Here is a 13252-nt window from a genome sequence, read left to right as displayed (position 1 = left end):
GATGTTCAGGGGTAAATAGAAGAACAAAAGTTAGGCAGTGGTTTAAGGTCAAAGAGGAAAAGATTTTTTAGGTTGGAAAGGCCAAAGGCGGTAGCCAATGGAGTGAAATTAATGGATGGGACATGGTTCAGAAGATAATGGGATCAAAAGCATTGGTGAAAGGGGTTTAGTCTGACAGAAATTAGAAGGCACCAAGCGGAAGGTTTTATAGGACATGTTTGTTTTGCAGTGTCTTCATTGCTCAGTATTATCTGTGAGACTAAGAATAGTTATTTTTACCTTAATTTCAAGCACTGGGTATTTCAGTATGTTTATAGTAGATATGCAGAAAAGGGAATAGGCTGAAACACCTTTTAGTGGAGTTAGATGAGAATTTAATCAGGTTGATAGACGATTAGAACATCCTAAGGAAAAAAGATGTTATTAATTTTAACATTTTATTTATTTTTATTATTTTATTTTTTATTTAATTTATTTTTTTAGCGCCTACAGCACCTGGTATTCCTAGATGGTCTCCCATCCAAGTACTAACCAGGCCCAACCCTGCTTAGCTTCAGAGATCAGACAATATCAGGCACATTCAGGGTGGCATGGCCGTAGACTAATTTTAACATTTTAAAATTAGAAACCTTGTGGGATATGGGAAAGAAGCGATAAACTTGGTAATTTCTGGAACTTTTTCTACTTTCTGTTTTCACTGACTCTTATTGGTGTATCTGTTTTTAGATAAAGTTGAGATGAGAAGCTTTCTATCATGACTTAGATTCAGTATGTTTTATATGCTCTTATTATGTTACTGTGGATAAGCAGCTTCTCTGATTCTTATTTTTCTTATCTTTAAAATGAGGCTAATAATACTTTCCTTTTATTTTCATAGCAACAGTAATGGAAGTAAAGGGTTTATCATGTTATCCAACACATAATAGGTTCTCTATATGTAGTTCCCTTCTCCAGATAGTGCCTGAATGTGATGTATGGGATATTTGGTTACTTTGCAACCTAGAAATTGGTGCAGAGAATTCTTCTTATTGTAGACATAATAGATAGTATACTATTTAATATAATTGAATATTTTTATTTGGAGTCTGGTTATTAGATAATCAGAGAAGTTCTGCTGGTACATAAGCATCATGTAGTCACTAAATGATAGATACATTATGAGATAATGTGGGTTCTAATAATTTTTTTTTGTTCTGGCTGCAAAGGCATGTAGAGCCATAAAGTCCTATGTCTGTACAGCCCTGTCACCATATTAAGCACACCAATTAAAGAGAACTGAAACTAGGTGCTAACAACTTACCATATGTGACTTTTACCTCTGGCCACTCCATGTCACTCTCCTTTGAACCCTAAATATTTGTTTCCTCATGATTCTATTTTTGCCCATTCTTCACGCTGTATACTTTCCCCAGTAGCCTCATCTACTTTCATCACTTTAGGAACCTCAGTTATATGTCAAGGTCTCTTAAATCTGTATTCTCTTCTGACCTTTAAAATAATATACATATACCCTGTCTGAAAGCAGAGCACTCCTATGAAACCTTTTGTAAGCAGAAATGGCATATAGCAAAGAAGCAACTACCGTTAATTTAAATGGAAAATTTTTGAGCATTCCCAAAACCAAAAAATAACCTACCAAATCATATCAAATAACACAACAAACCTACAATAACACTTACATAGTAAAAGCAGTGTTGCTCTCACTGCTCCAGGTGCATGCTGTCTCCTGATGGCTCACAGCAGCAAAACAAACACTGAATGCTGTTTTTGCCTTCTTTTTTTTTAAAGTGAAAGTCCCTTTCAAATTTCTTTTGAGTAATGAAAATCGGCACCAGTGTAGGTCTTTCACAAAAGTGAAGTGGCGTAACGTAGATTTTCGGAAAGTGGGAGATATCTTTATCCTCCCCCTTTTTTTGTTGTTGGGCATCTCTAACCAGGATGTCTTTTGGGCAAACCAAATATAATATATCTAAAATTGATTTCAATTTATTTTACTTTCAAACCTACTGTTTTATTCATCAGTAAATAGTACCTCCATTTTCCATTTTTTCAAATTTAAATGTCATTTTAAACTTCTCTCTTTCTTTTATCACCAGACTTCCAGTGAGTCACCAAATGATATAGACGTGCCTGAGCCATTTCTTTCCTTTCTCATGGCCACTACTCTTGTCTAAGTGACCATCATTTCGACTAGACTATTGGGAAAGGAAAAATAGAAGTAATGTTAAAAACACGAGCTCTGGAATCCAGCTACCATTTACTAGCTGTGTGAACTTGGGCGAGCTACTTATGTTCTCTGTACTTCGATTTCCACATATTAAAAATGGGGACAGTAAATATATGTTTACCTTAAAGGACCGTTGGGAGCATTGGAGGAAACAATTCATGTAGACTGTTTGGCCAGTGCCTAATATATAGCAAAATACTTGGCAATTATTAACTATTACTATTATTTATTACATTATAGCAGCCTCCTCCTAATTGATCCCCTGTATCTATTCTTGCCAACTTCTAATTCATTCTTTACACTGAAGCCTCAGGCAATCTTTCAGAAAACAAAAATTCTTTCCCTGCAGCAGCTTCCCATTGTCCTTAGGGTACATTCCACACTGTTTAACATTGTTTATAAGGCCTATGATTTAGATCATGCCCTTTTTTTCCTCTGGTTTATTCTCTGCTACTATTTCCCTCCATCTTTCAGCTTCTGGACTGCGTTCAGGTCATTTGACATACCATATATAGTCATCCTTTGCCACATTTTAAATGTCATTTTCTCAAGGAAGCCTTCCCTGACCTCCTAAACTGAGCTAAAAGCCCTTTATGTACTCCCCTAACACCTTTTTATAACATTTACCACCCCAGTAATTACTTGTCTCCTCTAGTGGTCTATGAACAACTGGCAGTGGCCTGCATTGTTCGTCACTGTATTCTCAACCTAACAAGATATGTGCTTGGCCCACAGGAAGCCATCATACATTTGTTTCTTGAATGTTACTTCTCTTGGCCTCAATTTTCTCATTTTTAATATAGAAATAATGCTAACTTCTCACCGTTATATTGACCAAATGACAGTATGTTTGAAGTATCACTGAAATAGTAATTGTATCATTGATTCAATATCATTGTACTGTGAAATCAGTATCATTTGAGCTATTAAAATAAAGTGAAGGAAATTCAAAACTAGGATTGGGCCGCCTCTAAACCACTACTAGAATGTGAACTCAATGAGAGAAGAGACTTTTCTGTTTTGTGTCCTCCGGTATCTCCTTGACCTAAGAGCAGGACCAATCAATATTTGTAGAAGGAAGGAGGCCTAAAAGAATAGAGAAAGCTGTTGAGCTTTAGTGACACACTTCTGACTATACCCCAGATAACCATTTCTATACTGGATTTTGTATCACCGTGTAATATTCCATCTCCAAAACCTGGATAAAACCACCTATCCATTATAATGAAAGAAGAATGTGGGTGCAGCAGATAATTTTGTATGTTTGGAGGCAGTGATGAGGTAGTGTTAATCTTTTGGCTTTTATTTGCTCCGGAAGTATAAAGTCATTTCTCCTTCTGTATTTATAACTATATTTGGGCTGCTAGGTACTACTGGAGAAAATCACAGCTGGTCAGTGTGGTACCATTGTAAAACATTATTAATCTCAACCACGTTTTCCACATTCCATTGCAATCCTATTGTGTTTTACTGCGACTCATTTCAGTCTTCTTCTTGTTGACTGCAGCTTGACTTTTGTACAGCCTCCCTCCCTCCAAATCCACAGGCTTACCTACATCTAAAACTGTCACACTGGGAAAGTTGCCTCTTTTTTTCTAGAGGAAATCCCTTCTTGAGGTCTGAAGGTCCCCTTCCTCCTACTGCTCTGTATTGTTAATTATTCTTTCTGTATTCTGAGCATCTACCTACCTTTCCTTGGGCTCTATTGACATTTAAATATACTCATCTTTACTTCTCTCCACGTCCCCTTATATCTATTGCTTCTTTCTGCTCTTTCACTTTCTATTTCTTGACCCAGCCTCAAATTAGCTTCTGCCTCCCGCAACTACCCCATATTAGTTTTTTGCTAAAACTAATGAACAAAGTATGTGAGACAAAGTGCTATCGACTAATCTTTCTTCTAGAAATATTTTCCTCACCACATAGTCCTGGTCTTCCTGCTTGTGTGTCTGGAAAAGTTGAGCATTGAAGGAGGTAACTCCAGAAAGGATGACTAGAAAATGCAATGCATTAACTATCAGTTGCAGAGGGTTTTTTTGGTAGGTATTTCAGAAAGTATCTGAATAGTAAAGAATTCTAAGGGACTCCAAGTAAGTGAAAATAGTTGCAGGTTTAAGAGCATTAAGCAGCAATTTCAGGGGAATTAGTTTTGTTCTGCGGAGGGCAAGGATTGAATTTGAGATTCCAAGTGTGGGGATACTAGGTTGTTTCATTTTTTTAATTAACTGCATCTTTTAGATCCAGCCTTTAAAAAGCAAGCTAAGTACAACAGTATAATGTCTTAAATTATACTTTTATAATTTGGAGACAAATTTATACAGTTTTTTACTTTTTTTCCCTTCAGACATTGAATGTAGTCCATTGTTCTTTAACAATTACTGAAGGTCTTTTGACCTGGTTTATCTCAATTATAGCCCTCCCAATAATTCTTTGAGATCTGGAGACAGGCGTGACTTATGTGAAGATCTATTGCAAAAGACTTTTTTCTGAATTAGAGATTTATTAAACACTGTAAAGCATAAAATAAATCATTTGTAATGCGTGAAAAACGGTGTAAGTACTTTAGGAGTTTGGCAGTTTCTCAAAAAGTTACAGTCACCACATGACCTAGCAATTTGATTCCTAGGTATATGCCCAAGAGAAATGAAAACATATGTCCACACAAAAACTTGTACTCATAGCAGCATTATTTATAGTCACCAAAAGGTGAAAACCATCCAAATGTCCATCAACTGATGGATAAATAAAATGTGGTATACCCATCAATAAAAAATAATGAAGTAGTAATACAGGCTACAAAATGGATGAATCTTCAGACATTGTGCTAAATGATAGAAACCTGAAACAAAAGGCCACATGTTGTATGGTTTGATTTATGTAAATGTCCAAAATTGGTCAATCCATAAAGACAAAGTAGATTAGTGCTAATGACTGGGGGAGGGGGAAATGGGAAGCAACTACTAATGTGGATACAGAGGTTTCTTTCTGAGGTAATGAAAATGTTCTGGAATTAGATAGTGGTGATCGTTGTTATACAGTCTTGTGGATATATTAAAAATCACTGAATTGTACAATCTAAAATTGTACACTCTAAAAAGGTGAATTTTATAGTTTGTGAATTATATCAAAGTTTAACATCCCCTTCCCCTATACTGTCCTCATATTAAAATTTGATACTATATAATCTACCATATAATTTCAAAAACATTTATGATGTCTTAATTGTAACATAAACGAGAAAAGGAAATTTATGATAAAATGTATTTCTAGGACTTGTGCCTATTCATAGAATCACATGAATCCAGTAGCTTCAAATGTAGACTGATATTTTATTGGTGTCTCAAATACCATGAACAGCTTTACTGGGGTAAAAAGAATTTCTAAAATAATAAAGGATAAAGGAGGATCTTCCTTTGTTTTATATGATACACTTATGGTAAATTCAGTGTATATTAAAACTATGCAAAAATTACTTTGTATTCATACGTAAAATGAAGTTGAGTTCTAGTCTTAGGTATTAATGGTTTCTTGATTAATTCAACTAAAATAATGCTCCATGGGACAAATTCCTCAGTTTGTAAGACAGCATTCCTTGCACAGGCCTAGTAAATGGAAGCAAAGTACTTCACTCCAGGCCCATTATGATGACAACCAGGAACTCTGAGGGACTGGTACCATCCCCTTTGAGATCTACTGCATTATAAATACACAAATAAGCACAGAAAAGCGGGAGTTATTCTTGGTTTCTTTAGATCTTTTGGGCATCGTGGTAAAACAGAACATTTCCTTTCTCCACAGAAGTTAGACTGAGGAACAAAACTTTGTTGTATCCAGAATCTCATATTGAAATTCAAAATGACCTAAACGGCTTCACCTATAATCTTGAATCTTTTCTAGTTCACAGAGAAGAAAATGGTACATGCATAAGATCCAAAATATATTTTTCCTTTTTTCTGGATGACCTCATATAGTTTTAAATGTTGCTGCTTATATACTGTTAAGGTGTTTTATCTAATAAGCCTGTAAATTTCACTGCTAGATGCTGATAACTTTTATCCTTTTCTTCAAGATGCTCTCCAAATCCTTGGTGATGGAATATTTGACTCATCCTGGTGTACTCAGCTTGGCTGCTGGAGTTGCTTGCGGCATGTGCCTGGGCTGGGGCCTCCGTGTACGTTTTGGGATGATCCCCAAAAGCTCAGTGAGTGAGAAAGAGAGAGAGACTGGAACTGAAGCAAGCATCTTAGGAGAGAGTGGGGAATACAAAATGATTCTTGTGGTTCGAAATGACTTAAAGATGGGAAAAGGGAAAGTGGCTGCCCAGTGTTCTCATGCTGCTGTTTCTGCCTACAAGAAAATTCAAAGGAGAAACCCTGAATTGCTCAAACAATGGGAATACTGTGGCCAACCCAAAGTGGTGGTGAAAGCTCCTGATGAAGAAACTCTGGTTGAATTATTGACCCATGCGAAAATGCTGGGACTGACTGTCAGTTTAATCCAAGATGCTGGACGTACTCAGATTCCACCAGGCTCTCAAACAGTCTTAGGAATTGGGCCAGGACCAGCAGACCTGGTTGACAAAGTCACTGGTCACCTTAAACTTTACTAAGTGGAATTTTGTATGATGATGGTTCCAGCGCCGCATTGAAACTGTCAAATTCTAACAATAAAAGCTGAATTTCTTCCCCTAATTTAAGTATTCTCAAGATGACAATCTGTTCCCCGTTCTTCTGCCATGTACTTGTTACAGTTATCTTGGGGTAAAAAAAAAGAAAAGTTGGTTAAGTGGTCCTGGTGGTTCAAGTGCTAAAATTTAAAATAAGAAATAGGTCACAACAAAATTAAATTACAAGGAGGAAAACAGCATTTCCTATGCATGGTTAGGCTCTGTACTCATAGTTCTTCCCCAAGACTATGTTGCTGTCCCCCTTGGAGGATCAGGGGTTCAAAGGTAGTCTTATTGGATACACTTTTTAGATGACTGATAGCCTGCATTTTATTAATAGATCGTGGTATAGTTACACAACTGGTTTAGAATCTAACCTTCTGGGTTTTTTGTCTAAGTTGAGGTTTTATAGCATTGATATAACCCAGCTGTGCAGTGCTTCGTGTTCAGTTCCCTGACCCACACTAGCCAAAGGTTCTCAGCAGTGGTTCTATATCATAGCCTATAAAAGTCTTCCCCGACCCTTCCCTAACAATGAAGGCATTGAAACGTGAAGTGACTTGTATAGACCTTGAATGTGGTAATGGGCACACATAGGGATTTATGCAATTGTGAAGAGAATGTAGTGTCATCCCAACATCCACTGTTTACCTACAACTCAAGGAACTTAATCAGTTATTTTAGGAGACCTTTATTTCTCTTTCAATCTTTAACTTCACATGACATAATTCCAGTAATTACCTGCTGCTCAGAATAAAAAGTTCCCAGCTACCAAAGCTACATAGCTTCCTTTATTTTATTTTATTGCAATCTCTTGCAAAAAGCCATTTTTCCTGAAAGCCATTTTTTAGGGGGATCCTGACAGTATTTCTAAATTCACTATATCCCTAAAAACTATGATGATGCCAGGGATAATTTTGGTAACAGGCACATGCATATTAAGTGGCTCCAACTCTCCATGGTTAACTTCAACAGTAATTAGCATTAGTTAGCAGTTAACATCAACATAAGCAGCATGATAGCACAACTAAGGCTGAGTTGAGTGTGGAGAGAACACTAAAGACTACTGCAGCCAGTCTTAAAAGGTTCTAATATTTAGTCAGTTTTATACCATTTACACGAACATAAGACAGCACAGGAGAAATTTTAACTGTGAATGATGCCACAGTAGCAACTGTTTCTATATAGAATGTTTATACTGCTAGATTCAAAAGTGATGCAACATCATGTAACTGAGTTGAAGAGAACTCAATCCTAAAAGCATGCTTCTGGCTCCAGTAATTTCTGAGGTTTGCCTCAGAGACTAACGGTTCCAAGTTCAAAGAACAGTGCATTCCCAACAGGATGGCCTGCTGTGACTGATTCAAGGAACTGTAATAAGTCATAACATAACTACTAGGATGAATAGTATACAAATTGAATTTTTATACTATTCCAGAAATATGTTTTCTAGTTCACCTGTACTTAAAACTTATTTTTTAAGGTTCATAATCTTGTAGTTTTCAAAGTATGGGCAGAGCCCATGGGTTCTCTAAGACACTTTCAGGGGGTCAAAAATTATTTTCATAATACTAAGACATTATTTTTCTTTTCCACTGTGCTGGCATTTGCACTAATACAAAAGCAATGGTGGTTAAAACTGGCACCTTTCACAAATTTAGGCAAGAATACCTACCTGTACAAGTAGTCATTGTAGTTTTCACTGCCCTACACTCACAGTAAAAAAAAAAAAAAAAAAAGTTTCACTCAATATTGATGAAACAGTAAAAATATTATTAAATTTGACCCTTAACTATTTATCTTAATATTCTGTGTAGCATTAAACACTTCTGGTATACACTGAAGTATGATTGTTGTCTTGAGAAAAAGACTTATGTGGCTAGTTTTGAGCTGAAATAGCCGCTTTTGTCATGCAACATTTCTACTGGCAAGAACAACTCACATACTCTGGTTATCCAGATCTGGGTGTGTGGCAAATATTTTCTCATATATAACAATTGGCAGTATTTAGGAAAACTTTTATCTGCCTTGCCTCCAAGCTTCTCAAAACTTAAGACTATTCTGATAAAATCAGTGTACCTCACAAATGATTTTTAAAATGTGTCAACATTTAGAAGAACTATATAACTTCGTAAATCAGTGTCTTCCACATAACCAGTGCATGAGGGTACAAATCATGCATGGGTAAAAGATCCAAATAAAGACAGACTAAATTTTAATATAATAGTACAAGTGTTCACTTTCATGGTTTGATTCCACATTTCAACTAGCCTTTCTTTGAAGGCTATTAAAATACTCCTTTCCTAATTACGTAACTATGAGGCCAGAATTTTCTTTATATACTTTAACAAAAACAACAGTAACAGACTGAAATGCAGAAGCAGATGTGAGAACCTATCAATCTTCTATTAAGAGAACTTTGAAGAGATTTAAAAAACAGTGCCAGTTATCACTTTTGGGAAATATGATTCCTCATAATTGTTTACGTTAACATGGAATGAATTTACTGTTAACACTTAGATTTTTAAAAATTCTGTTTTAACTACTAATGCACTAAGTATCAATAAATACAATCCCCACAAAAACCAAAGCTCTAAAAAAAAAGTTCGAGAACCAAACTAGAATGAGATCTCTGCCTGACTGAATCAATTTACAGAACATTCAAGCAGCCCTACTTGAAGAGCATCAGTCTCTTGCTATTATACTAATGTCTATGTTAAAATAGTTGTCAACAAATATCACACAGGTTTTTTGTACAAAGACTATATTTGGATACTAGGGACGAAGATCACTGAAAGAATTTTTACCACCTGAGAAGATTCCCATGTCTCCCCTTCTCTCCTGTTTGTTACTTTTAGAGTGCTAAGGACTCAGTACTCTTGTTTTCAATTCCTTCTCCCAGACCATCTTCCTGTTCAAAGTAATGTTAGAGAAGACCCCTTTAAAATACAGTTTACCAATTTACCATTTATTGTACAACACTTTCTACTGCCCAGTCTTGAGCTAGGCATTTTGTGATTTTAACATACTCTTGCAAATAACTCTGAAAAGTACTCGATGTTAATATATACATTAAGGACAAGCTCAGAAGTTCAGCTTGCTCAGGATTTGAACCTGAGACATACAATACAGCAGTTTCTCTTTCTCCTATAGAAGACCATTATGGATGGCTTAAGTGGCAACTCAGTATCACAGGACATAGCACCAGATTAATACAAGGCTTTTTTATTGTTCTTTAAAAAAATTTTTTTCAAGTATGCTATAAGAAAGCCTTTACTAAAATATTTTAACTTCTATTAAGGAAGGGAAAGAAAACAAGATTCCATTGATAAAAAAACAGTTGATTCAAAGTATGGGAAAGGTCTAAGAGAACATATATTGACTCTGAAAAGAATGAGCTCACTGGGCCAACTACTATTCTTGATTCTGACAATGAAAGGGGCAGAGATCCAGCAGAAACACAAATACAGCCAGGGCTCCAACAGCAAGATGTTTAAAGGGGGATGGGGGAATTTCCAGCTAATACTATTATTTCCTATAGAAGAAACTGAAGATGGGGGAAGAGCAGGGGTTCTAAGTTTTTAAAAACCCTTCTGTGGCAATACAGGCTAGGTAGGGGGCTCTCTAACTCTACTGAGGATTAAGAGTGAAGGGAACTTTTCAGCAAAAGGTTGGATTCAAATACTGGTTTTTAAAAATCAGCCTAAACTACTCATAATTTGAGGACTCATACAATTTCAACACAAGGAACAGCATATTAATGACACGTTTATATACTTTTATTTCAAGTTAATATAATATCCATAATCTGGTCATTTAAGGGAAAAGCTTAGAAAAAACCTGTTAAGTGCCACTTGGTTCAAACAATGGAGACAGCTGAAATGTAGCCCACTATAGTACTGACTGGTTCTTTACACTACCGTATGTACCACATTAACTACAGTTATGCACACGATGTGTTATAGTGCTTCCACATGTCCCCAACCGCACTCCACTTCGGCTCTCACGCCTCCCTGCACCCTCAGTATCCAATATGAAACTACCATGGTTCTTTTGGTTTAAGTCTAAGAGGTATTTAATTAAAACTGCCATTCTACATATTATTTCCACAGTCCAGTAATTTATTTTAAATTTGAGTAATTTCAAATTCCACAAAACTGAAGAACAGCAATATTTTGTTTGAATTCTCTCTTCTGTACACTCAGTGATCTAAAACACCACAATATCCAACATACACAAACCTTAGGGAAGGGTTAGTAAATACACACGGATTGGAATTATGGTGCTCTTTGTTCCTGAATGGAATGGTCCCACAGAAAAAGCACAGGATACAGCACAACATAAGGGCACCTGTTACATATGAGTGAGCAAAAACACACTAGCATTTTCTATATGCGTAATGAGGAAACCTGCATAGGTTAGAGGGCCTTTTATGCTCATTTAAAATTCAGGCAAGTTGTCTGTAATGCATTTTTCAAATAATTTGGAGAGCACTGCAGTCCAGTGTAGGGTTATGCTGATTAGTGTTGTCTTGGCTGGCATTGACAGTCTTGCATGGTCACATACCAATATATTCGCTTTAGCTTTTCTTTGAATAAAAGAGATTTAAATGCATTTAGACAATACATATTGTAAGCTGTTTACATACACTAAATTTAAGAGATTCAATATTAGAGTTTTTTTCTTTTAACACTACAGAGTGCAAATCAGGTTCTTCACAACAGATCGAATATTAAGCAGTTTTTCAAAGAATGAGGGGGAAGAAAAAAAGCCCACGTGAATAAAACATTGAAACTATTCCCCTTTGAAAATAAATTCTAAAATGATGCGGAATGTGAAATAAGCTTTTAACATAAGTGATCCAAGTTTATAGTTAGAAACAAAAAGTTGTCCTTCATGAAATAAAGATTACAAGAACATGTGCCTGTTTTCCTGTTATACACTGAGAAGCAGGTAGAGACGATGTTTCAGTACGAAAATAGGCGACTACAGGATCAGCTTTCCGTCTCACATGCTGTACCCAAAGCCAGGCTGTGGCTGCCCATAGGGTGGTGCAGTATAACCATAGCCAAAAGGTGCCTGGGGAGGGACTGCAACACTGGGTCCTGCTGTCAGCATCAACTGGGGCTGACCTAAAGATGGAAAACAAAAAGGGGCAGGGGCAGGGGCAAGGGGGTGGTAAAAACTGTTAGCATTGTAGGACGATCACACTCCAATCTCCCTATTCTAGTGGCATAATCACAATTTGGAATGAGTCTTGTAGCGGCACTTTTGACTGTCACAATTTTGGCACTAACGATCACCCTAAGAAGGGTCCTGCCAAAAAGGCCAACAAACAGTGCAGGGTCAAGAGCCAGAACTGTTAACAGCAATTACGTTACTTCATATCATTTAAAGCAATATGCACATGCATGCTTGACGTGATCCGGCAAGGCATCTGCAAATACACCTATCACCACATGGCATTTGCAAGTTATATTTGGTGACAATATAATTAGCACAGGAAAATAATTTTTTAACAGACATGGTTTTAATAACAACTGAACTTTTAAAGTTAGATTTAAATTTCTGATTTAAATACATCTAAATAGTAATAAAACCTAATGCATTTTGAGCAAAGAATCCAGTACTTAGAGAAAGCAATAAAAAACAAGACATATTCAAATATACGTTAGGTATGAAATATATTAGTACAAATCTCTCTTTTGAATATTATGTTAACACTCTTATGAAGTTTAAACAGTTGTTAACCACACACAGAAAACCTACAGAGAACCCTGGCTTATTTAGAGAGAGAAAACATAACGCTTCTTCCCAACCCCCACAGAATAAGTACTTTCTCACTAGAATGTAAACCTAGGGCAAGATTTCTCCCAGCACAAATGACCTCATGTTTCTTCTTTTTATGAACAGCAACAAAAATTGTCTTTGGTGAGCAAATTCATTTTTGAAAACCAGCAGTTTATAAAACTCAGCAGGTTATAAAAATCACTTCTAACCTATTTACATCTATCTTGAAATTTCCGCCCCACTGGCAACGGCCTACAAGGCCTGTCCATTTAAACACCCTGAAGGCAAGCCAAATTCAGCAGATGCCCCCAAATTATTGCACTCACCCTGTTTTTGTTCCTAATTTTTTCTATCTGAGATATGTCAAGCAACTTGCTCTGTCATCTCTAAGAATATACTTAGAGTTTTATCTTCTCCAACTTTATCAAAACTACTCTGGGTTCTCTAAATTCCCAAAGTCCTTTTTATTTACAATATAAAGGAGATAATGCCATAATAAATTTGTATTATCATTTCCTTTAACAAGATGAGAAGTAATGGTCATAATTTTATGTCCTCTTCCAAAGAAT

The 13252-nt window shown here is 36.2% G+C and overlaps 2 protein-coding genes and 1 pseudogene across 2 annotated transcripts in view; 1 reads left to right on the top strand and 2 right to left on the bottom strand.

Moving 5' to 3' along the window:
• PTRH2 (peptidyl-tRNA hydrolase 2) overlaps positions 1-6918 on the top strand; it is an 8919-nt gene extending 2001 nt beyond the window's left edge. Inside the window, exon 2 of the mRNA XM_006924894.3 lies at positions 6297-6918. Within this exon, the coding sequence (XP_006924956.1) occupies positions 6297-6836 (540 nt within the window). The 3' untranslated portion in view covers positions 6837-6918. The remainder of the gene's footprint in view (positions 1-6296) is intronic.
• On the bottom strand, positions 484-602 carry LOC112473470 (annotated as a pseudogene).
• A 3732-nt stretch (positions 6919-10650) lies between the features above and the next one.
• Positions 10651-13252, bottom strand: part of CLTC (clathrin heavy chain) — a 63434-nt gene continuing 60832 nt past the window's right edge. Inside the window, exon 32 of the mRNA XM_015599211.2 lies at positions 10651-12025. Coding sequence (XP_015454697.1) covers positions 11901-12025 — 125 coding nt within the window. The 3' untranslated portion in view covers positions 10651-11900. The remainder of the gene's footprint in view (positions 12026-13252) is intronic.

This window comes from Pteropus alecto, unplaced genomic scaffold (genome assembly GCF_000325575.1).
Source record: "Pteropus alecto unplaced genomic scaffold, ASM32557v1 scaffold98, whole genome shotgun sequence".
Classification (NCBI taxonomy): Eukaryota; Metazoa; Chordata; class Mammalia; order Chiroptera; family Pteropodidae; genus Pteropus; species Pteropus alecto.
Note: the sequence above shows the minus strand (reverse complement) of the source record. Positions and strands in the feature narration are given on the sequence as shown.